The 26136-nt window shown below is 39.9% G+C and overlaps 1 protein-coding gene across 12 annotated transcripts in view; it reads left to right on the top strand.

Annotated features, from left to right (window-relative positions):
* The window catches only part of SPIN1 (spindlin 1), a 110858-nt gene that overhangs the window by 74620 nt on the left and 10102 nt on the right, over window positions 1-26136 (top strand). For all 12 annotated transcript variants that reach the window (XM_077817438.1, XM_077817435.1, XM_077817439.1 and 9 more), the window contains 2 exons: window positions 13949-13997; window positions 25742-25995. In XM_077817438.1, coding sequence (XP_077673564.1) covers window positions 13949-13997; window positions 25742-25995 — 303 coding nt within the window. The remainder of the gene's footprint in view (window positions 1-13948; window positions 13998-25741; window positions 25996-26136) is intronic.

The following is a 26136-nucleotide window of genomic DNA, read 5'->3' as shown; positions in this document are numbered from 1 at the left end:
TTCAGTTCTTTTCCATCTTGGTATTAAAATTGTGTGTGTTCTGCTACTGTCAACCTCGTTGACTTTATTTTGTCGTAGTATGACAGCAGCTTGTCAGAAATCCAGCGGAGGCCTGTATGTAAAAATATCTTGTTGTTATATTTTAGTTTTGCTGAAGCTTTCATATTGCACACAGACATGAAATTTTGAAAGGAAGGGGAAAATGCTTCACAACAAGATTAGTGTCTGTCAGTTTCAGAACATAAGCTGTTCATCAGCGATCCCCCACAGTGCTAGTAAAGAGAACTCTGGAACATGATATATTCAGTAGGTGCTACTTAAAACTTACTATAAAATGTCAGCATTCTGAAGAAGCTGATCAGCCAATATCTGTAAAGGAGCATCAGTAAGACTTTTTGGCTTTGTTTACATGAGATTTAGGCGTCATCTAGGTAGGGAAATTAATTCAGATTAAGGTAGTGTGTGAAGTTAAAGCTATTCCTGATTAAGTCTATGTGGGTGCTCTTCTTCCACAATAAGAGTGCCTTATGCTAAATTAACTTGATCCATTTCTAGAGCATCCATGTAGGAAGTTAGTCAGGAATAACTCCCCCTGTGGACAAATCTTTTGTTAAACCAGTGCAACTTTTTATGTGGACAATCCTTATCTTGGTTTGAATGTCTTATTTCAGTTGAGTTTAAATCAACTCCTGACTAACTTAAACTATATGAAAATAAGTGTTCATGCAGCCTTATGCACCCATTTAACTAAAGCTGTTTAAAATTGCACATATAATTAAGCCAGTACAGCTTTGTCTTGAAGACAAGCACTTACTCCATGCTTTGAGGGCAAGAAGAAATAAAGACAGTGCAAGTGTAAACTAACAAGGTTTAAACTAATTAAGGCCTGGGGCCTCTGTGAACAAAAGCTAACTAATTCAGCTTTCCCCTTGCAGTGGGTGCTAAGGGGGGATGTCTGAAAGGGCTTGTGTACACATGGAGCCATAGAGAAATAGCTATTGTACTTTAAATTTCCACCTATAATAATCTAAACTAACTTTCTAGTATACAAAGCCCTAAGTCATTTCTTGTGAGTTGGGGGGAGAATGGCTTTGGGACATAGAACTTCACATCCAGGCATTTTAGAAAACTGTTGAACCAAAAGCTGGAAGTTCTGTTTTAATATGTTTGATAAACCTTCATTAAAAAAAGCAGAATAGTTTATCTTTGAGAATGAAAGTTTGCTTGGTACAACTGTTCTGTTTTGTTGAGGTTTTTTTTTGTTTTGTGCTCCTCCCTTCCCCCGTTCCCCCCCTGTGCTGCAGAGTCATTCCGTTAAGCTTTCATTCCCAGCAGAGAAAAATCATGTTTACTTTGTAAAGCATACAACATAGCTAATGAGCTGAAGGGAGGGATAAAAGAGTATTTAAGTACGCTGTACGGTGCATGTACTGTAGTAGATTTATGGGAAGCTCCTGTGATTTAATATAAAATTGGGAAAGCTCAATTGATATGAAACTAACCATACAGGCCATATTGATGCTTCCATATGTGTTTCCAGCTCATCGTTCAGATTTGTTGAATAAATTACAAAAAGTCTTTAATCTCCATGAAAGGCTGCAAGTCTGTCATATTCAGTAACCTAATCCCTTAATATTAGACCCATAGAAGCAACCAGTACAACACTAACTCCTTCTGGGCTGTGAAATATAATTGTCATCCAGCGTGGTGTGTGTTAAGTATTCAGTTCCAGTAGTAATACAATAATTTTTTAATCTTCTGTATTGCTAGTGACAACTTTTGAAAGGAGCAACTGGTGTTGAAGGCATTCTTTTCAATGAGATTTGAGGGGTATTGTGCATCTTATTTCATATATGGTTCACGTTAGCAAGTCTTTACCTGCGTTATGATTGTCCAATGAGCATCAGGCAGTAAAAACTACCATTGGAGGAAAATAGTTCTAGAAAGGGTGCTTTTGCTTCACTTGCATTTTTACTGATCAAATTCATAGTAATGCTACTATACTTAGTTTCTCTTTTGCAATTATAAACTTTTTGGTTACTATTAAAAGCAGTTTTCTAACTTTGCTTTACAGGTACAGGAAAGCTACCTACAAAGTTTGGGAGGGTTAGGAAGAAACAGATGAATCAGTTTCTTAAAGAGCTGAGCTAAGAATCTGTATTCAACTATAATAAAGTAAATTTCAGATATGGCAAACTATAAAATCTTTTTTTAAATTGGTACTTAAAAAATAGTGTTTTGCATGTTTTTCTGTCATTCAGTATGGAAATGTTTCTGGTAACTAGAAATCATAGTTTGGTGATTGTTTTATCAATTCAGTTCATAATTATCTGATTAAATTTTGTTCATTGGCTGAGATTTTAGAATTGCTCCCCTTTTTTTTTCAGAAATTAATCTTCACACCTGAGGGACAAGTGGGTGAAAGTTTTCAAATGTCAGTCTATGAGTAAAGACTAAAAATTTATGGAAGGCTTGGCTGGCCAACCAGCAGGAATCAAACAAAGCCTATGTCTAAACCATTCATGTCGTATAAGTGCAAGAGAAGAGGTAAAATGCATTAATGAAGATTTAAGAGGAGTATGGATAGGCCTCAATCAAAATGATTATAAACAAAGTTTCTTCAAGTGGTGGTTTCTGTGTCTATTCCACTTGAAGTGCGCATGTACTCCACATGCCTGGGACCAGAAGATTTCTTTTTCATTAGTGGTGTCCATTGGTCTGCACCTGCACCCGTCTCCTTGTGCTCCCAGCTGAGAGGATATGGAGCAGTGCAGACCAGTCACTTCCATGGTTCCTTTCTACTATCTGTGGTCTGAGATGAAACTTCTCTAGTGTCTACAGCTTTAGCTAGCGTTTTTTGTTTTATTGCTGTTAAATAGTTCTCCTTTTCTACCTATTTCTTAGTTTCAGTGTTAGTTTTGGAAAACTTAGGGGGGTTCTTCCCAACCCCAGCCATCTACCTATATTTGGTGCCTTTCATGCCCAGGGCCCCAGGTTTTAAGTACTGTGGCCTTCCCAATCAGTGAAGGTCATGACACCCATCTGTATGGCCTCAGGGAAGCACATATCCCCTCAAGTGTTGTATCTTCCAGATTTTCCCTTGCTGAACCCCTCAATCCCATGAGTTCAGACTTCATACTTTCCTGGTAGATTGTTTGAGACCAGAGTCTGACCCTGGTACATCAGTCAGAGGCACCAGGAATCTGCCTTTGGTACACAGTTGTCTCTGGCTCTGAGACTGTTGTAAGCAGAATTAGGGACCAGCAGAAAACAGGGAAGACACAAAGAGGGTAAGAATAAGCACCCTTACAAGGATAAATGTGAGCAATCTCCTCTAGGTCCTCATCTAAGAAAAGGACTTCTCCAGTCCATTCTTATGTTGGGTGAGACTCCGTGACCCACTACAGGTTTATCAGGAGTTCAAAGAGAACCTGGTACTTGTCCCTTGGCACAAAACCAAAAGTAAATCTGTTTCTTTATGCTTTAAAATGAAGTTTAAAAATGAATCCTTAAGAAATGTAACACCCAATATTATTATTTTGTTGCCCCTAATGATCTCATTAACAGAGTAACACTTGTCAAACTTCCTCTAAAGTGAAAATTCACTAAAATATTGTTCATATGCTACATTTGAGTAACTTATTTTAGGATTATTGGTAGTGTTTGTTATCAAGAATAATAGGTAAAGTTTCTCCTTCAGCATAGGCTGAAGATTACAGTGGTCTAATAAAGAGAATTCCACAATTTCCACTGCCCTCGCTTGGTGGCCACTTTGAGAAAGGGTCTCTTTGTGTGTCTTGGCCTGCTTACAGCATGGAAAGCAACCATCTTCCCTGAGGGTAACTTGTGGCTTCAGTCTCACTGAGAATAATTGGAGATGGTGGCCATTTTCAAAGAAAGCCGTTCTTTTTGACAGATGAAAATTTCCATTAGGAAAAAAAAAATCATAAATATATTTTCAAAAGCTATTTTGTACCACTACATCTACTCAACGGGTAGGCCAAGAAGGAGGGGAAAATTACAGAAGGGGGATATATACCATGCACAAAAGAGGGGTTGCAGGAAGGACAGGGAAGTTTGAGTGTGTGTTGTAAAAGGCAGAGGTATTTTGGAAGATGGGAAAAATGGGGGAAAACGGAGTATGCACTCAGCTGTCTTGTTATGCACTGCCAGAACAAAGCAGCTGTAAACCCAGTTTAGCTGACCTGTATGCTCTGTCTGCTTTGTGCTATTCCAGAATAGGACAAAGAAGCCATTTTTAAAACTTTTTTTAAAAAAAGTGAGTACTTCATAAGTTTAAAGCATTAGAAATGTCACATGGTAACATTTTCTTTTGATTTCTTTAGTTTCATATATAATTGTTTAGAAAATGGTGAATGATGCATTTATTATTTACTACAATCCTATTTATTTACTCAAGATTTGCAATAAGTTACAGTTGGCAGAAAATTCAGTTCAATTAAAATGCACAAAAACAGTATTTTAATTTTTTATTAGGTAAATAAAACTGCCATAAGTGTACATACATAAGACTAGATATGGAAAAAGTTTATCCAAAACATTTATTTAACAAAGGATAACATTTATTTATCTACAGTTACTAAATTGAACTGATCCTATAACTAGATCTTATCCTCTCACCTTTTTATTCATATTGGAAGAAGAACACCAGCTACTGTGGTCAAGTTCTGGTGTTCACGCTTTGAAAAGGTTGTTAAAAAATTAGCGTGGGTTCAGAGAAGCTATAAAAATTAACTGAAGTCTGGAAACATGCCTTACGATGTGCCTTAACCTAAATAACGTGAGTTGAATGTGACCTGTAAGGAATCCTTTAATTTAGCAGACCAAGGCATAATAAGATCAAATAGTTGGATGGGAAATAAGACTCACATGAAAGTGAGGTCAATTAATCATTGGAACAACTTTCCAAGAAAAGAGGGTAAATTTGTCATTTAAGAACGTAAGAGCAGCCATACTGGGTCAGACCAATGGTCCATCTAGCCCAGTATCCTGTCTTCCGACAGTGGCCAGTGCCAGGTGCCCCAAAGGGAATGAACAGAACAGGTAAACATCAAGTGATCCATCCCCTGTTGCCCATTCCCAGCTTCTGGCAAACAGAGGCTAGAGACACTTCAGAGCATGGTTTTGCATTTGAAGTCCTGAAATCATGGTTGGATATCTAAGAGAGGCACTCTGTTTCAGCTGCAAGTTAAGTTTAGTAATATATGTTTACATGGTAGGTAAGAATTGCCTCCACTGCAGAAATTAATGGATGAAGTTCTATGGCCTGTGTTGTGCAGAAGATAAGATTAGGTGATTATATAGTGATCCTTTTGACCTTAAAATTTATCATGTTGTCGTGTATTTTCTTAAAACTAATGCAGAAAACATATATTGGGAGAAGATGTACCCCGCTTGCTTAGTCTGATGCTGAGAGTTCATCATTAATGAATTAGGCAAGTATTGAACATTGAGGATAGTCGTTAAAATTGGCATTAACTGTAATGATCTACTGGCTGAAGCTATTTTGATTAAAAAGCAAGTGACCTGACTTGTGACCCTGACAGTTTAAAAGACGACGTATAAGACTGTAAATCAGTTTCCAGCCTACAATATTAACTTATTAGAACAATTGTATACTAGTACTCACATATGGTCCTTTTGTCAGTTTTAGCAGAGAATTGTCTGTCAAGCTTTGTGGTTGCCAGATTGTACAGGCAGTTCTTTCTATATAATTTCTTCTCTCTTCCTGAGGTATTTCCCCCCCCCCCCCCTTTTTTTTTTTTTTTTTTTCTTTTTATTTCTACTGCTTGTCACTTCCCAGCAGCTACAGGATTGACAGATATTTATTTCCTGGAAAGTTTGACATTTTTCCTGGAGAATCAGACATTATCTTATCTTTAAAGTGATCATCTGTGAGTGAATATCTGTCAGGCTGATGTATTCCTCCTCTTCTTTTTTTTGTCCTTCATTTCTCCTAGATTTGGAAATATTTTTAAACTGATAAGTTCCTGGGAGACTTTCTAGGATTGTGTTAGGATTGCAAAAAAACATTGCATAAGGGCTGCTGCCAACCTGCATGTGAGCATGGCTAAACCCAGCAGTTACATACCTATCATATGTTCATGCAGCTCTAAGACTCTTAGCCATCCAGAAAAGTAACATCACTGTTTCAAAATCAAAGTATTTTTGTCTCAGGTAATAAATCTAGTTTTTTTCCCCCAGTTGGCTATGGCAGAATGCCTGTTTTTTGACACAATGATAGTTGTCAGCAGCAGTCTAAGAAATGGCAGTTAACTTTCATTGAAGGTTAACTGCCACCAGTATAGACAAAGGTCACTCTCTTCTCAGGCAGGCAGGAAGGGGTAGTCAGTCCAGATACAGAAGCATTCACTTATTATTTCAAATATGTTTTGGGTATATAAAGTGACATGCCTTAAAGGACCTAGTTTTCAGAAAGTACTGAGTACCCTCCTTCTGAGAGTCTGACACCTTAGAGATTAAAGAATTGGGGCACTTAAAATCAATGGTCACTTCAACAATTTAGGTCTTTCTGTTTGGTTCTGCCCTTTCTCCCATTAGGGGATCAACGTTTTATTTTCCACTTTGTAGAGTATTAATAAGTGGAGCCTCAGACTGCTTTGCAGTCTCAGCTTGCCTTTGCGATATCAGAATGGAAGAAAAGACTTCAGTAAACAACTCTGAAGAGGTGAACTAATTGCAACACCGCTTTTTCAGCCTCCATAATCTTCCCAATTTGTCCCCTTCACCCTGGGCTTTCCCTGTTTCAGCATTGTGTATGTATGCTCTTCCCTGTCGGCCACCGGTGGAAATGGTGCCTAACAGGGCATTTTACAACATGGATCACGGAACCTCCCAAGAGTCTGCCACCTGACATGATAGCGTCATTGGAAAAAGAGAGGCGGGAACGCTAAAGAATTCACTTCAACTTTTCCTATCCTGGTGCTCTGTTCTCCAGAGTGGAAGCACTCAATCCAAGGAATACTCCTTGGATCACAAAGCTTTTCTCCTCAGGTACCCTTACGGATCTCCTTTGCACCGTAACAGTTTCTCTTGCTCCTTCAGTTATCTCCAAGGACTTGTTTGCTGAATCTTCTGGCAAATGGGTAATTCCTTAATCTTCTCCTTCTGGTAGCTGGATGCCATAAAGAAAGGAGGACATGGTCATCCTCTTCTTTTCTCTCCCCCACCAAAGAGCTTCTACTTATTTAATTGTGCACACAACTGTAATTCATTTAAATTTCTGCAGTGAACTAACAGGATGCAAGGTTTCCTGCAATGAGGATGTCGAGCAAATTTTCCTTGTTTGGTCAACCACAATAAAAATGGAGGGAGCTTGTAGCAGAAGTCCTAATATTGCCAATGCAGCACCATCTTTCCTTGGTACCAGAAGTAGGGTCTTTTCGGACCAGCCCCTGAAACAAGGAGACAATGGAGGAATTGAAAAGACTTTAGCCCAGCAGTAGTATGGCTCTTCTGAAAACACAGGGGGAGGTGCTAGCTGGAGGGCAACAAGGAGCCAGATAGCCATGACAGATCTGGACACCAAAATTCACACATCCTTTTCTGGGGAGGACTGGGTCTGTGAAGCCGATCTGGGTATTGCTTCAGCAGTTCAGTGAGGCTCTTAGAGAGTGGCAGGTGGTGCAGTTGGAACTACAGCAGGTTAAAGGAACTGCAGCATTACCTGTTATGGATCCTGCAGGAAAGAAACAGTAACAGGTACTGGGTAGATAAGAGGAATCCAGTGAGCTGGAAGCCTGAGACTTGGCCAAGAAGATGTTATGATTGTGGACAGATGGGATATTTTAAGAATGGATTGTCCTTGGGTGAACTTGGAGAAAGACGCAGAGAAACCAGGGCAGAGACTAATAGCTCTCCAGGCAGAGAAGCCTTGGAGAAAAGACCCTGACAAAGCAGGGCAAAGAGACTGCAAAAGCTCTCCATGTCAAGAGGTCAGAGGTGGGAAATCTTGTCTAATCAGGACAAAGGACTGTTAAACGCTGTCCAGGCAGAGCAACCGAGGAAAGAAGATCCTGAGAAATCAGGGCAGAGACTGCAAATAGCTCTCCACATAGACAGGCCTGGGCGAGGAGCCCCTGAGCAAGCAGGACAAAGACTGCATAGAAGGGGACATTAACCTTCAGATAGGCTCACAAACCTAAAGCCCCTTCTTTGGGATTGGGTGTGGGGGGAGGTATGTGATGGGGTGTACCAGGTCCTTTGAGGCCCCCTGCTGGAGGCACTGCATTCCTACCCCACCCCACCCCAGGAAAAAGCGGTTAAAATTGATCTTCCAGGGCTGCCTAAAAAGGTAAAATAGAAGCAACCAGTCAGAGCAGGCTCAGATAAAAGGAGTTGCAGGGCTTGATCAGGTCAGTTCCTGGGTGGGACCAGAGGGGCAAGGAATGACCAAAGGCTTTAAACAGGCTGCGTTTACCAGACTTGGGAAAGAAGACATGAAAACTGAAACCCTAAGGTAACCAATGAAAGGAACAGGACCACATGGGGGGGAAAAGCCCAGGGAATAACTGCAGCAAACAGAGCAGCGGTTCATGGCTGCTGTTTATAGGGTCCCTGAGCTGGGACTCGGAGTAGTGGGCAGGCCTGAGTTCCCACCACTGGGAAAGTGACCTATGCCCCGAGAAGGGGAAAAGGCTCTTTTAGAAGCCCAAGTGAAATGTGGGATTTAAAAGACCAGGAGACGGGGCTGAAGACCCTAGCGAGGGCAGGTAGCTTGTTGGACTTTTGATACCGCTGAGAGAGGTTTGCTTTTTGACTATGTGACTTGGCTGGAGGGCTGAGCCACTGCAGACCTACCAAGCAGGTAGGTACCAACCTATAGGGGAGGTGCCAGGACCAGGAAAGATTGCGGTATCACACCTAACCGACAGGAGGAACTCACGAGAGGTGAGTGTCCCTTGTCACCGTGTGATTTTATTAACTTTGCTGAATGTTCATTTTGTGAAACTATACTGAATATATAATAAATAGCTGGAATTTTTTTTTCTAGGCTTTCCAGTTGCAAAGTAAATTCTGAAAGCTTGTGTAGGTAGCTGGAGGAAGCTTATCCTGAAAGCAGTATCTCAAGTGGAACAGTAATATGCTGTTTTTGGTAATTATCAAAGTAGTACAGAAACTGCAGCAAGTGATGTGAATCTAAACCTTTTCACATTTAATGGAAATAGCATTCATGTGTTGTGAAATCTGACAGCTCCCTTGTGATAAATTCATTAATGTTGGCTGCTTTAATACCAATTACTACCTGAGATCAAACTTTACTTATACCAAAAAAGCATACACACTGATCTTTCCACTTATTAAATGTCTGGTGAAATATTGATATTGAAATTTCTATCAAAGTGTTTTTCTTTTAATGAATTAGCCACTCACTGTTCATCCTCTAAATTCTGTTTAGATCTCAAACCGAAAGTAGCGTCAGTGACTGACATGTAAATTGTTCACACCACAAAACTGCTGCCCTACTCAGTGCGTTTGAAAGTCTCTCTGCTGAAGAGAGGATTAGGAATTGTGTTAATTTGAGGGTTGGGAATGGTGAGAGGAAGCTTGTACAGGATCAAACTGCACTACACTTGTTTGATTTCTAGTAAAATGTACAGAAAACCTATCTAACACACTTCTGTCAAAGGTGCCTAAAGAAACAAAACTAAAACAGCATCAGCTTCTAGCAAAACTCTGCCTTGATCAAAACCTTTACCCACAGACATCAGGTACTATCGAATCCCTTGCTCTCCAAAAGCCAACCAATTTTCAGTAATGTTTAAAATAATACTTTGCAGGGAAACAAGAAGACTGTCGTGCCATTTTTAAAGATGCTTTTCAGTAAAATGCTTCAAGCATTATAAGCGTTTATCAGGCTCATTAAATCATATGTTATACAAACCTATACAAATAGGTTTATATCTAAAATAATCCAAAAGTAGCTAGAGAAGTAGTTTTTGATTAATATTTATAGAAATTATTTCTTCTGCACAATTTATTTGACACTCTGGCAGTACAAGATTTGTGGGTCTTCCTTAAGTGATGATGAGTGCAATAGGATTAAGATCATGTTAAATTATTTCATCAATTTTTTTATTCATAAGTACTTTTAAAGGGCAAATTTGCAAAAAGAAAAGATTTACACAGAAATAAAATATGCCTCAAAATATCACCAGAGCAATTTAAAAGTATTTTAAATAAATTTGTCCTGGAATGTGCACTACAAAGAGAAGATTATCATTATTCACACACTTAGTGTGAGCTTGCCAAAGTGAATTGGGCAAAATTGAAGGACCAATGCTTGACATAATTGGAGGACTGTTGAATATTATTGTTTTGCTCGTAGAGCTATCATTCTGCTTAGGGACAAATTACCTTCTAAACATTAAATATCACTCTAGTGAGGGGGGAAATTCAACAGCTGTATCTACTCTTGATTTTATTAGTCACTTACCCTATTTGTGCAGCACTTGCATGTGCAAAGGCAGCCTATTTGCATGTCTGTCTGAAAATCTGGCCCTTGATTACGTTGCTGGGATTCAGTGTTAGCACTTACTTACCAACATAAGAATGGCCATACTGGGTCAGACCAAATGTCCATCTACCCCAGTATCCTGTCTTCTGACAGTGGCCAATGCCAGCTGCTTCAGGACATGGTCCATGATTGAGCTCCCACATGCTACTGCAATACAAAAAAACCATAACAGAAAATAGGTTCCCTTCACACCTTTTTAGATCAATTTTCAATCTAAGACCATAGTACATTGGTTCACATTCAAGCATATGGATCATCTTCCACTAGGAATTCATAAATACATCAAGCAAGCTGGGAATATGGCAATTATCCATCTTAATTTTTACTGTCAATTTAAAATTATGAAATTGATGTTTTAAGATCCCGGATACTTTAAGCACTTTTTTTTTAGTAAAATGGAAAAAATAGTTTGTCATATAACTGATTGATTAGTTCTTACCATCTCACCAAAAAAAATGTGTTCCTGTGGTGGTTGGGGGAAGAAGTTGGTAAACCTCTATCAACTTTTTCTAAAGGTTCAAAAATGCGGTTGCAAATCACTTGGATGTGTGTTTAACACTTCCTTTCCTTCTTCTACCCCTACATGTGTGCACACTTTTTTGTATTTTGCATTGATATACATCTGTAAGAATTATTAGAATCTAATCTTTTAGCACAGCTAGTGTATTCTTTAGATGTATGGTGGTGGTAATGAAAAGTGTTTCTCTTTTCATAGTGGGGGAGGGCAATGTGTCAACAGAGTGGTTTCAAGTGTTTTTCTCCCCAAATAGTTGGCTGATACTCTGAAACTTGTTCAACACTATGGAAGTCTGCAAGATGCTAGCAGAACTCAGGATATATTTTGCTAGTTAAGATTAGGTAGTTTAGCAACTGTAACTTCCCTAATTCAGTTGAACAACAAAAGATTCAGACAGACTGATAACATTATAGTAATAAGCTAATAGTGGTTCTGGTCTTGTTTATGTAAGGATAAAACCAAATGCTGTAAATACTGAGAATTCTTCCTCCAGTAGCTACTCTTGAGGGCATTCTACCCCAGAAAATTAAAAATTCTGCGCACAATATTTTAAAATTCTGCGAATTTTATTTGTCAAATAAATGTGGAGGCTCCAGCATGGAATTGGAGAGAACAGGCCACTGGCTGCACAGAGGTTGGAGATCACTGTGCAGCTCCTCCCTGGGACATGGACTCAGTAGTGAGGCTGCACCCAACCGTGACAGAGTGCAAGGACCTGGCCTGCCCCAGAAACAGCCTAGGGCCCTGCCCCTCTGTGTGGGCAGGCACACTCAGCAAGGTAGGATTCAGGTGTGGTGGGGCTTAATGTGACTGGATCCAGGTGTGGGTTAAGAGGGTTCTGAGTGGGGCAGTCTAGGTGCGGGTGGCTCAGTGGAGGAATCTGGGGGTGGGATCTTGATGCATCGGGACTTGTTGCGAGCTCTGGATGCAACAGGAATGGGATGCTGCAGGGGATGGGAGTTGGTGTGTTGGGGATAGAGCTTGGCAGGGGAGTCTGGATGTGGGGGGTTCAGTTTGGGGCCCAGATGCTGGGGGAAAGAGGCTCAGTGGGGTGGGGATCCAGGTGCAACTGGTTGGGGCTAGGTGGGGTGGGGATCCAGGTGCGGGTGGCTTGTCAGGATGGTTCAGGAATAGGGGGAGTGGGGCTCTTCGGGGAGGTTTTGAGTGTGGTGGGTAAGGCTCGGCAGGAGGGTATGGGTATGAAGGCGTCTGGATGCCCGGAGGTCAGGCGAATGTGGGAGCAGCTCCCTGCACAGGGATTCCTCCCCCTGCAGCTGAGAAATGATGGGTGCAGGAATCGGGGGGTGGAGAGAAGGGGAGTTTGCAGAGCTTCCTGCACCCGGGGGAGTAATATGGGGGTGGGTCAGACCCACCCCCAGATGCCATGCAGGGGAAGAGGAAGCCCCATCCGCCCCAGCCCAGCACAGGGTAGGAGCCACCAGCCCAGTCTTCCCCAGTCCTGCCTCCTGCCCCACAGTGATTTACCTATCTGTCGGCTTCCTGGAGCACCCAAAACATACTGCTGGGGAGGGCCGCATGACTGCTTTTGTGCCTTCCCCGTCAGAAAGTAATTTTTCTGCAGGGAAGCAAATAAATCTGCAGGAGACATAAATTCTGCACATGCACAGTGGTGCAGAATTCTCCTCAGGAGTAAAGAGCTTAGGAAATGATGGATCCATCAATCAGATGGTTACAGCCTTTCACTTGTACTGGTTTTGAAAGTTAAATGTTAAATTGTTTTGGAATTGCTTATAGTTTGGAATCTTTCAGGAAAGGCGATGAAAAAGGTAGAGAACAAATGTGTGGCAGTCACCCTCAAAGGAAACGTGTAGGTTTTTTATACTGGTTTTACGACATTGTATTAAGCCATAGAGGCTGTGGCAAATTGGGCATTCTGTCTGTACCACTTCTGAATTGCTTACAATTTCTTAAAAATGATATCATGAAATTCCTACTTTTATTTTCTGTCTTTTTAACTGGTTACTTATCTGTTAGAGGACCTTCCCTGTTATCCCACGGCTGCTTAGAGTACTTGTCAGAGGTTTTCTGATAATCCAAGTACACTATATCCACTGGATCACCCTTGTCCACATGTTTGGTGACCCACTCAAAGAATTCTAATAGATTGGTGAGGCATGATTTTCTCTTTACAGAAGCTGTGTTGACTCTTCCCCATCTAATCGTGTTCATCTAGGTATCTGATCACTTTGTTCTGTACGATAGTTTCAGCCAACTTGCCTGGTACTGAAAGTAGGCTTACCGGCCTGCAATTGCTCAGATCGCCTCTGGAGACTCTTCTAAAAATTGGCGTCACATTAGCTATCTTCCAGTCATCTGATACAGAAGCTGATTTAAGTGATAGGTTACATACCATGGCTGGTAGTTCTGCAATTTCATATTTGAGTTCCTTCAGAACACTTACATGAATACCATCTGGTCCTAGTTGCTTATTACTGATAAATTTATCAGTTTGTTCCAAAATTACTTCTCTTGACACCTCTTTCTGGGACAGTTCCTCAGATTTGTCACTTAAAAGAATGGCTCCAGTGTGGGAATCTCCCACACCGTTGTTGTGTTTGGAATTTGAACATACAGGTGATCTTGACCACAACCACTATCTGTTTTAATCTGACATCTGAGTAGAAATTAAAAGTGTATTTCATGCAAGTTTAGCTCCAGAAGTATATTAATTCTAGGATTTTTATTCAGAATACTTACATTTTTGGGGGGTTTTTTGTTCAATATTTAACTCCCATAGAATTGCAGCACTTCATCTACATCTTGGCATTCAAAACAGCAGCCTTTCTTAGGACTCTGCATGAACGGAATATGTTCATTTCCCAATCATTTATGTGTTGTTTTCTCTGTTACAGGGCATGCAGGAGTGTCTGCCAGCATGATGAAGAAGAGAACTTCTCACAAGTAAGCGATTTCTAAAACTTATTTTTATAAATTTCAACTGTTTGTACTTCCCAGTGTAGGGTTTGTTACCCACAATTACGTTGTTAGAAATATGTTCTTATTACTGCTGTTCCAGCCTTTACTTTTTGTTTTACGAACAGTGTGGGATTGTGTTCAGGTAATATATATCCACTGGCAGATATACATTTGTTTTCTACATTGCTTTTGCTCACAGGCTTGCTTTTTAAACTTACTTATGTTTGAATAGCACCATCACTTGAGAAACAAGATCATGTGAATAAAATGGTATAAATTGCTTGAAGACTTTAGGGAGAGGAAGTGGCAAGGAAAGACTATAGTAACTTCACTGCCTAAGTGGTGCATTGTGACTAGGTCAGTATAAAGCTATTCTCATCAAGTATTTTTAATGATAACTGCATCTGGAAAATAACCTCAGACATATAATAGATTTCTTATTACTACTTGTGTTTCAGTAATTTCATTTCAAATACATTTTTGTCATGGAGATTCCCCATATGTATTTTTTCAAATGCGGTGATTGAGAATAATTCAACACTTTTATAAGGATGCTTTATTTTTTGTTAGGGGTATCTCATCACCCTCCACACACTCATCACTCCCAAAAAAAGGGAATTAATTTGTTGTTCACCTTGTGATTTTAAGAGGGAGTAGATGATGGAAAGAGCTATTCTGAGGGAGGAGAAGGTATAGTCTGGACATGTTTGATCTCATTGTTTTTAACAGCTAAATAGATTGGGTCTGGCTAGTTTTCTGATGGAACACTTCAAAGACAAAAACTGAGTGCAGGTGCATTTTATGACTATTAAACATTTTTTCTAAGTGCAAAAACCTGTTCATTATTTTTCAGTGTACACTCTTCTACAAAATAGTATGTGACAATCCAAGGTTGCTGGTTATCATTAATAATTTCTTAAATACATTCAAATGTGTTCCTCAGTGTTCCATCCAATGTTCAAACAGATAGAGGAATGGATCACAGAACTAAAAATTAGTAGTAGCTTGGGCATGACTCTATTAGATTTTTATATGCAAACAGAATGTACAAAGTACACAGTGTTTTGGCTGTTTCCCTGCAGCCTGACTCCCCCTTATTAGATGTTTCTGTCAGCTGGTATGCTTTCTAAGGATGATAGTTTTGATAAGGCCATTCAGTGAGTAATTCTCTGAGCACCTCAGGGGCAGCCTCCCACCTTACAGGAGGATGGGTATTCGTCTTCTGATAGTGGGGATGTTTCACTCTCTTACCTTTTTAGGTGGTACCTTTCTATGACCCATATATGTTTGCTAGTCAGATCAGGCGTGGGAAAATATAGGCATGTTAGTTCAAAGACCCTAGTTGGTACTCCTCCATCCTGGCCACTCTCATTTTATCCATATGGACAGACTGCTTGGCCTCGCTGGTGCCATGGTCATATCCTAAATCAAAATATTCCTCAGCTTCAGTTTCCAGGGTTAAATCTCATTCACGCCCAGATCTGCCTGTCATGCAAAAGCAACCACAGCAATCTGCAAGTATTGTTGAACCGGACTCTCTTCTTCGTCAGTTTCTGTATGAGTATATATTTCAGCAACAAGTTTCTGAAACATTCCCAGAGAATATTCTGTCTTCTTCACAGAATGAGGCTGACTGTTCGTCAGGCATCTTCATTAGATGATTATAAGTCATTTCAAGAATTAGTCTGCTGAATGGTCTGCCAAAGCTTTGTAGAGCTACCAGCTACCAGCTCAGACTGTTCAAGAAAAAGAACATATTATTGGTAGGGCCCTACCAAATTCAGGGTCCATTTTGGTCAATTTCACAGTCATAGGATCTTACAAATTGTAAATTTCACGATTCAGCTATTTAAATCTGAAATTTCATAGTGTTGTAATTGTAGGGGTCCTGACCCCAAAATGAGTTGTAAGGGGGGTTGCAGTACTGCTACCCTTACTTCTGAGGGCTCCCTGCCAGCAGCTGCCACTCTCCAGCTGCTCAGCTCTGAAGGCAGAGCTGCCACCATCAGCAGCACAGAAGTAAGGATGGCATGGTATGGTATTGTCACCCTTACTTCTGCGCTGCTGCCTGCGGAGCTGGGCCCTCAGTCAGCAGCCACCACTCTCCGGTCACCCAGCTATGAAGGTAGTGCAAATGTAAGGGTGGCACTACCATGACCCCCTGCAACTCTCTTTTGGGTCAGGACCCCCAATTTGGGAAACACTGGTCTTCCCTGTGAAATCTATATAGTGTAGGGTAAAAGCACACAAAAGACCAGATTTCCTCGTACCTCGTACATCTGCTCTCCAAACTGGGACGGAGAATGAATGTGAAAAAGTCTCATTTAATCCCAACACAGAAGATAGAATTTATTGGGCTTCTACTCAATGCTCGAACCTCTATGGAATACCTGTCACAGCCAGATTCAAGAACATTATAGAGTTGATCAAGCAACTTCATAAAAATCCGTGTACTACAAGAAGGATATGTTTCCAGCTTTTAGGTCCCATTGCTTCATGTACGCTTGTGACCCTATTGACCAGACTGCATTTTCATTGTGGTCAAGACTGTTTTTGGATTGTCCTTTTCCGTGCTGTTGACAATATAGATATGGGGTAAGCATCTCTTAAGGAGTTGTGAACTCCCTCAGCTCATGGAAAGATCCACATCGTTCTTCCCAGCACCTTACACGAGTCACTAGTGACTGATTCTTCCTTGTTGGGTTGGGGAACCCATCTCAACAACATTTACAGTACAGGATCAGTGGTGTCAGAGAGGCATGCCTTCATATCAATACCCTTTAGCTCAGAGCAGTAAAGCTTGATACATGGCCTTTCTACCTCATATCAAAGATGAGTGTACAGGTAAGAATTGACAATACCACCGTGATGTTTTATGTAAACAGTGAGGAACCAAACCAATGCTCTTGTGCAGGGAAGCAGTCCTTCTATGGAACTGGTGTATCTGGCACAACATAACACTAACTGCAGTGCATCTTACAGACCTATACAACATGCTGGCAGGTAGAGCATCCAGGTAGGCATTTTTCTCAGAATCATGAATGGTTCATAAAAAAATCAGTCAACAAGTCCATTTTCAGTCAGATCTGTTTGCCACTGAACAAAACAAGAAATGCAAAGCGTTTTATTCCAGGGAGGGACGAGAGTCTGGGTTCTCAAAGAGATAACTTCATAATCCCTTGGACTCACGGTCTATTATACACTTATCTCCCAATTCCTCTGATCCCATATGTGTTAAGGAATTCAAACAGGAGAAGGCCTTAATCATCCTAATAGCTCTAGATTGGTCCACGCATGACTGTTTCACAGAAATCAGAAATTCTCGGTATTGGCAATATCACTTACCACTTCTACTAGACTTAATTACTCATAACAGGGAAAACATTTATCCAGATTTGTTGTCACTACACCTCATGGCATGGAAACTGTCTGGCTAACAGACTTGGAGAAGACTTGTTCTGGTGATATATGAAACATATGGATTCAAAGCAGAAGGCAATCCACAAGGACAAATTATATTGCAAACTTGGATCATTTTTCATCCTGGGCGTACCAGCATAATGTTTCTCCATAAGAGACATCAATCTCTCATATCATTCAATATCTATTATCCTTATAAACCTCTGGTTTGTTGTTAAGCTCATTATGTGTTCGCTGTCTCCGCATATCTTCCCCCAATTCAGGACCATCCAGTTTTTTTCTCATACTTGTTAAAGTTTGTGAAAGGTATTTTTAGAGTTTTTCCTTCAATAAGACAGCCCCCTCCATCTTGGAGTCATAATGTGAGGCTTACTAGCCTGATGGAACCTCCACTGGAGCCATTAGACTAATGCTCATTACTTCATTTGTCTATGAAGACTACATTTCTCATTGTAACTGGCAGAACGATGGCAGTTTATTCACTCCCAAACTAACACCCAAAACTTTCCTTTATAAGATGTGAAACAAAGAAATTTCTTTGCAGGGAGTGAAAAGTTACTTTCCCCAAAACCATGTGTTTTGTTTTTAATATTTCAATTTACCTAATTACTTATGGAATTTCTTTTGATATCGCAGTTTACATGATTGATAAACTAAAGGGATTTCTGTTGCAATCATTTTTTAAGAATACCTGTTGAAACAAGCCTAATGAGTTAAAAACGTCTTTCAGTGGGTCATTTGATAAATCACAGAAAATATTATCTGTGATAACAAATACGTCTTATCACAGAACATAATTGGATTATAAGAACCTCATATCAATTAATCAGGCTGGTTTATTATAACACACTTCTATAATAATAGAGATCCTTATTAGTTTCCAAGGGTTCCTTCCTGGACATATGGGCTATGTTAGCAAGGTAAGGGAAAAAAACAGGGGAAAAGATTACACATTCCATTATTGAATATATATTTCCTTTATCCACTAAGGTTCAACTGAAGGTCAGAGAAATTTTAATAGGAAGAGGGCACTAAATTTATAGTTGCACAGCATTAAAGGGAATTTGGTTAACATATAAAATATGTTATATTATCTACTATATATAAGACTTAATATCTGAGTCATTTTAATTGACTAGAACAAAACCATTCAGGCAGCCCCCTATGCTATTTATATCTATTGCCGAGAAATCCAAGGGTCAGGCACCCTCAACTCGGAGAATATCTGAATGGGTGCCACACTTCATAAAGGTATGTTACGAGGTGGCCAATTTAGAACTTCCAGGTCATGTTAGGTTATATTCTACCAGACCACAGGTCACTTCTGCAGCATCTCAAGGAAATACCCATAGCTGATTTTCTGTATGGCTGCTGCTTGGAGTAATACTTTCACTAGCCATTACTCCTTAGTTCAGATGCCCAGTTTGGGAGGGTTGCATTGCAGTCTTAAGTAAACTCACAGTGATATTTCCATGTGTTCACAACCCACCCTCCTTTCCATGATACTGACAAGTCTAATAGTCTGTTCTTCATAGTGGTGCAGGAACTGAGAATCGGTTGGTCACTCCACCCACCCTTATAGCATTGAGGATAGGGTTGCCAACCCTCCAGGATTGCTCTGGAGTCTCCAGGAATTAAAGACTAATCTGTAATGAAAGATTATGTCATATAATGAAACCTCCAGGAATATGTCCAACCCAAACTGGCAACACTACTTGAGGGGGAAGGGCTTAAGGTAATCAAGGGAGCAGGTGCAATCAGCAGATACTGCTGACTAAAGCATTCTGTTCTCCAGCACATCGGGCATATGCACTCAAAATGGAACACATGTAAATACCACATCTCTAAGAAATCCAGTTACTATAGGTCAATAACTTACCCTTTTACTTTTCTGGTGCCTAACTAAGACTAGGGTTTGGATGATGTCAGTTAATGGCTGCTTAAGCCTTACAAGATGGAGATGATTAGCTGGGGAAAACAAGAAGGGATTAACAAGGTTTGTGGACAAATCCCTAGACTGAGGGGCCTCTTTCTGACTTTTATTAGCAAGCTGCAAAATCTAGGAATCTTATTAGGTATTAGGCTATGGTGAGGTGATCAAGTAGCAGCAGTAGCCAAAAGTGCACTTTATCTGTGCCTAGCTAGGACTTTACCTTTCATCTCCAGGGCAAACCACCTCAGTTACCTTTTTTTTTGGTCACCTATCAGGTTATACTATTCTAGTGCCCTCTACAAAGCCCTTAATTGTTTGGGACTTGACTGCCTGACAGCTTGCTACATTACAGCATTAGGCATTGCAATAAGTGTTGTAACACAGGGCATAGGTATTTACATCATTATTGTGTCTTGCAACAGGTGCCTCTGCATCATTATAGTACAACTGCAGACAGGAAAGGCAAGTATAGCAGTTGCAGTAGAGCAATCATAGTGGTGCTTCTCACCTTTGACTTTGATAATTCAAAGTACCGGCTCTGTCATATTTCAAGGAGGATCTCTAAGTAAGAGGACAGCCTACTCTCAGCAATACTAATGAGAGTTAAGATTAAATTTTAAAAATCCAAATATCTTAAGGTTTGGAAAAGCACAGTTAGGGCACCCAAACAACTTTAATTGCACTGTAAAACTTTTTATTTTTTTAAGTAGCGCTAAACTAGAATTAAGTTATTACATCTGTTCATTGACTTGAATATTTTCCTGATTTATGACCTTAATTTGAAATTGTAAATCTCAGTATAATAAAAAACTATTTGACGTCTCTTTGAGTGTAAAACACTTTGGAAATAGTTATTCTTAAATTCAGTATCTTTTGGAAGAGATACTGGTTCACTTTTACTTTGTAAGTTTGCGTTCATGATGCTTTCTTTAGGCAGTGGTATGTTTAAAAGTAGCTATGAGCTAGAAGCTTGTTGGTTATTTTAAAGATAGTTCAGGCCCAAAATTTAAGTTACAGTGATTGTGGAACTTTATTTCACTGAAAATAGCGAGCGGTTTTTATTTAAATATCCCCCTGAATTATTTGCAGTCCCAATATTGAAGCATTATATGCATTATGACCAGAAAGTGAAATGGACTATAAACAAAACTGAAACAAAGTGGTTCACTATGTCTAAAATGAGTGAAATGCAAAGCATAAACAGCATAAATGATGCGGGGGAGATATTTTTAAAAATTCAAATTTAATTCTAAGATATTGATAACATGTTCGAAAACTTGTTTAAAATGATTTAAACTTGGCAGTGTCTCTTTGAACACTTGTCCTAATAGATTTTTTTCAGTTAGCATTCAGAAAGAATTAAGCTTATTCACCAGACAGTTAATCAAAAGATGACTTAGCGTGGGACTCTGTTGAAGTAAACTTATTGCTTACAAAATCAGATTATTTTCATTGTATAGGAACAAATTTCACATCACTGATACCTTCCTAATGAAATATTGCTGACATTGTAGTGGATATATTTAGTAAGCAAATTTAACAAGAGAAATTAGCAAAGACCTGTTATATCTCTTAAACATGCATGTTTTGAAAAGTTGCTTATAAAAATGAAATACTGAACTTCATGTTTCTGCTGTATTTAATTGGGAAAAGGTTTAAGTTATGTATGTGTTATAATCTGTGATGCCAAGGTGGCCATGCAAAGCCTTTCTAGAAAATACTGCTAAAGACTGCATATAATTGTGACAGAAGTGAAATCTGAAAATGAAGAAAATACTGTTAAACTGCCCACCAAGAAGTTCGTCGTGGAGAATGCAAGGCTGGAGTGAGAGAAACTGTGGAGGAATTGCAGTTCCCAGTGAATGTATAGTTATAATTGTATCTGATGGAGCAGTACATTTCCTACTTCAGCAACCTTATAGAATGATGGAAGCATTTTATAAACAGTTTTTCCAGATCTCACTGCTATCTGTCATTTCTTGGATCTCTGCCAAGCATTATTTGTTCTGAGTGCAGGTCCCTATTGATATTCACTGGGATGAGCATGTGCTCCATGCACCTCAGACAGGAAGATTTTTCAGTAGCAGTCCATGCCTGCACTCTACACCACCTCATGCTCTGAGCTGAGTGTGTAAGGGGTTGCATGAATTGTTTGCCTTCTGGGTCTTCCTGGTTAGTGATCCTCACAAGAGATGCCTGTACTATCTCAGGGAATTACACATTCCTTCTAAGTGTGAGAACTGCCATTCTTTCCCCCATGAACTAGACAGTCTTGTGAATTCTAGCTTTGCAGATATTTAATTGAGCTCTCCATGGGGCCCCAATCTGATCCTGGATGTTGAGCTCCCCGGCACATCGACTGGAGCTACCAAGTAGTGCCCCTCCGGCACTGGCATTCCCTAGCTCAGGATCCTTGATCAAATCTGAGGACTTCTCTAAACAGAGACATGAGGATGGTATGTGTAAATGTCCCCATAAGAAGCAGGATGAATAGTCTTGTAAGTTCTTGACGAAAACGACTGCTTCTCCCCTCGTCTCCCATCTAGTCAGACTCAACACCCATGTAGGGGTGTGTCTGAAGTTCACGGGAGCATGTATCTGCACTGACCATACCAAAAGCAAAGAGCACGCTGAAATATCGGACTGACCCCCTGTACCTCTTACCCATGCATATGCTTACAACCATTCCTGAATCGACGGTCTCAGAACAGAGGCCAGAACAACCACCATTGCAAGCCAGGGTCCCTCCATCTGGCAGCATGGTTTTTGAATAGACAAAGAGATTAGAGAGATCATGCTCAGAAGAGGTCCAAACCATCCTTAACAGCAGGAAACCCTCTACAGTCATCAGTGATTAGACAATGGCATAGAGAGTACACGTACAAAGTTTACGGACGATACCAAGCTGAGAGGGGTTGCAGGTACTTTGGAGGGTAGGATTAAAATTTAAAATGTTCTGGACAAATGGCCTAAAGTAAATAGGATGAAATTCAATAAGGACAAATGCTAAGTACTCAGCTTAGGAAGGAACGATCAGTTGCATACATACAAAATAGGAAATGACTGCCTACGAAGGAGTACTGCAGAAAGAGATTTGGAGGTCATTGTGGATCACAGGCTAAATATGTGTTAGCAGTGTAACACCGTTGCAAAAAATGTAAACATCATTCTGGGATGTATTAGCAGGAATGTTATAAGCAAGACACGGGAAGTAATTTTTCCTCTATACTCCGTGCTGATCAGGCCTCAACTGGAGTATTGTGTCCAGTTCTGGGTGCCACATTTCAGAAAAGATGTGGACAAATTGGAGAAAGTCCAGAGAAGAGCAACAAAAATGATTAAAGGTCTAGAAAACGTGACCTCTGAGGGAAGATTTTAAAAATTGAGTTTGTTTAGTCTGTAAAAGATATGTCCTTAAAGACATTTGGTCTATCTATTCATTCCTTGTGAGTATATTTAGCAGCTATTAACTTCTTCCATCCTCTGGTGGTGAGCTGCTCGGTTTTCACCCGTCCTACAACTGTGAGATTCTTAAAAGGTATTATCAGAATCTCTCTCTCACACACACACATGCACGCACGTGCACACACACACACTCTTATGAAAACCTACATCTCTCTGGAACCTGAACCTGGTTCTCTCAGCCCACCGTTCAAGCATTCAGACATGATGGACCCTTCCCTATACAGTGTTTCACAGAGACAGTCCCCTTCAGATTCCATCTGAGGTTCATCCAAAGGTTCCCTCTGAATTTCACTTGAATCAAAGTTGCCTATTTTATTCTACAAATCCCACAGTAACAGGTATGTGTGCAGAGTTCTCATCTATTTGTAAAGGACAAAGTCCTTTAGGAAGTTGCTGAGACTATTGGTTTCCATCACCGAGAGAATGAAAGGAGAAGCAGTCTCTTTGCAAAAACTCTGTAAATGGACTTTGGACTGCATCCTCCTTGGCTATGGGATTATGAACGCCCCTTCACTACAGAGTGTCAGGGCTCACCCATCCAGAGCACAAGCTACCTCAATGCCTTCCCTGCAAAGAACTCGTCTCATAAATATTTAGACTGGCACCCTGGGGCTCGAGTCACATTTTTATTGGACATCAAGCCCTTGTTCAAGCTTCACCATCTGATGCCTACTTTTTGTCCTGTGATCTATGGCACAGCATATTTGCTTGCACCCTCCTCCTCCAGTGAGTCCTGCTTGGGAATCCACTGCAGTGAATACCCATAGGGAACAGCACTCAAAGAAGAAAGCAAGATTACTTATCTTAACAGTAACTGGAGTTCTCTGAGATGCACAACCCACCCTCCTTCCACTCTTCTCACATCCTCTCTTGATTCAGGGTAGAGTTAGGAACTGGAGAGGTGGTCAGACTGTGCCACCCCTTAATGCCCTTGATTCAGAGCACAAGGTGGTGTAGGGTGCAGGCCTGGATCAATGGACCTTGCTACTGAAAAATCTTCTGGTCTCTGGGGCAAAAATACCATTAGGGACTATGCAGCTTGAGCGTCAGTTACTGTAAGGTAAGTAACCTTCCTTTCTGAGAGGCTGCTTGCTACTGCTGAGAATACTTTACACTGTTGCCAACTTTTTTCTGGGAATGATATAGGTTGCTTTTTGTGACATTCCGTTTCTAATAATTAATGCTGTGTAAATATTTATTCCAAGTTAAATGAAGTTGGCAAGGTTGCAGCAAACAGTATTTATTCTAAAACTGTACTAAAATTATCTCAAGTTTATCATAAGAAAAAACAATTTATCTTAATGCGATAGCTATGTGAATAGTATATTAATGGCACAGATTATTGCAAGCTAAAATAAATATATGAAATAATTTAATACTTATATTTCTATCTCTTTAGAATTGCTACAATATATTGGTAACCATATAGTTCCCACATAGATGCTATAAATGGTCACTTAACTTGTTTTAATGAATTACAAAAATAAGACTTTTAACTGTTAAATACTACTAGTTACAGTTTGGTACTTTGTCAGATAGCAAAAGTAAGATCTCTCACAACCATAACGTGAGGAAGACTTGGCGATATTAACCAGTGTCAAGTGGTTTGTGCTGGCAATTATTTGTTTTTGGTGGCAGGTTCCATAAAGAAAGAATAAACCACTGAAGAGAGAGACAGAGAAAGGAGCAGAAGTAGATTGCTAGTCCTCACTGATCACTCTAAGGAGAATCTTCCATACTGCTCCTTCCTTGCATCTGACCCTAGTGGCGTTGTACTGAAAAGGAACATCACAAGAGTGCTTTTCTTGTTGGCATGCTACACCCATATTTGATGAGCACTTCTCAAGTGATGCTGCACTTACTGATAGTTTGGGAAGTTACTTGAACTCCAGCATAGGCATGGAGAACAGAGAAAATACATAAACACACTACTACAGAAACAGCTGTTGACCAACAAATGCTCATGGCTGCTTCTTATCCTGCTTGTGGGTGTGAGAGGCATCCTTCATATTGGCCTCTGATTAGTTAAGCATCTGACAAATATTGATGCCTTGTTAATAGGAGATATAGGCATGGCTCTAATTAACTTTCCTTTGATGACTGAATTGAGCTTTTAAAACAGGTGAGTTGTGCTTTCAGGAAGTTAAATTGACAAGAAATTCTGACATTTCAAAAAATTTCATTCCAAATCTGAGCAAAAATCTGAAAGTTCAAAATTCCCCATAAATTGAAAGTTCAGAAAAGTTTCAGTTCAGCAGCGTTTTGATTCAAGAAATGTTTGAACTTTTTTATATTATATTTTATATGTAGGATCATGGAAATGTAGGGCTGGCAGGGACCTAGAAAGGTCACCCTAATCTGCTTCCCATGTTGAGGCGGACCAAGTTTATACCTAAACCATCCCAGATGTGTAATACACAATATAATATTTTAATGTTAAAGTAGAAACTAAATGATTTCAGACAACACTATTGAAATGCAACTTTTGGATCTTTTTCTGTCAATTTTGTTAAAATGGATACGTTCTTACAAAACACTTTTATTTTGATAAAACTGCATTTTTGCTGAAAATCTGTTGGGCAAAAATTTGACCGGCTTGTTTAGTTTCAGATTATTTGGCAGCATAGCAACTGATCACAGGACCATAGTTTTTCTTTTCAGCATTGTAGTAGTGTGTTTCCTAGATAATTTAAAGCAATTAGTACAGTAATTTGGCCTATTCAGAAAGAGGTGCACTATAATACAAGCTACATTATAACGTGTCTAACATTGTTAAATAATCATACAAGTATTAAATAAAAAAATAAGGAATACTTGTATTAAAATAAAACATTGAACTACATTGGGTTATAAATAGAATAAAAGACATTTTTCTGCACACTAGCTTAATCCTGTTTGTATCTATATACAGAAAGCATCGAAACAACGTGGGACCTAGCAAACCCATTTCTCAGCCCCGAAGAAATATTGTAGGGTGCAGAATACAGCATGGATGGAAAGAAGGGAGTGGACCTGTAACACAATGGAAGGGGACAGTTCTTGATCAGGTTCCTGTAAACCCTTCTCTCTACCTTATTAAGTATGATGGATTTGATTGTGTCTATGGACTAGAACTGCACAAAGATGAAAGAGTGTCAGCGCTTGAAGTCCTTCCAGACAGAGTTGGTAAGTGCTTTTTGACGCATGTACATATATATTGCATGCTCTGGACAGGATGCTGGATGGAGCTGCTGCATTGCATTTTGTCAAGTCTGTGGACTTTTATCAGTAAATGTTCTCCCTATTTTGGAGTGAGGAGGAAATTTT

The sequence above is a fragment of the Eretmochelys imbricata genome, chromosome 5 (assembly GCF_965152235.1).
Source record: "Eretmochelys imbricata isolate rEreImb1 chromosome 5, rEreImb1.hap1, whole genome shotgun sequence".
NCBI lineage: Eukaryota > Metazoa > Chordata > Testudines > Cheloniidae > Eretmochelys > Eretmochelys imbricata.
This window is presented reverse-complemented; position numbering and strand designations above follow the sequence as displayed.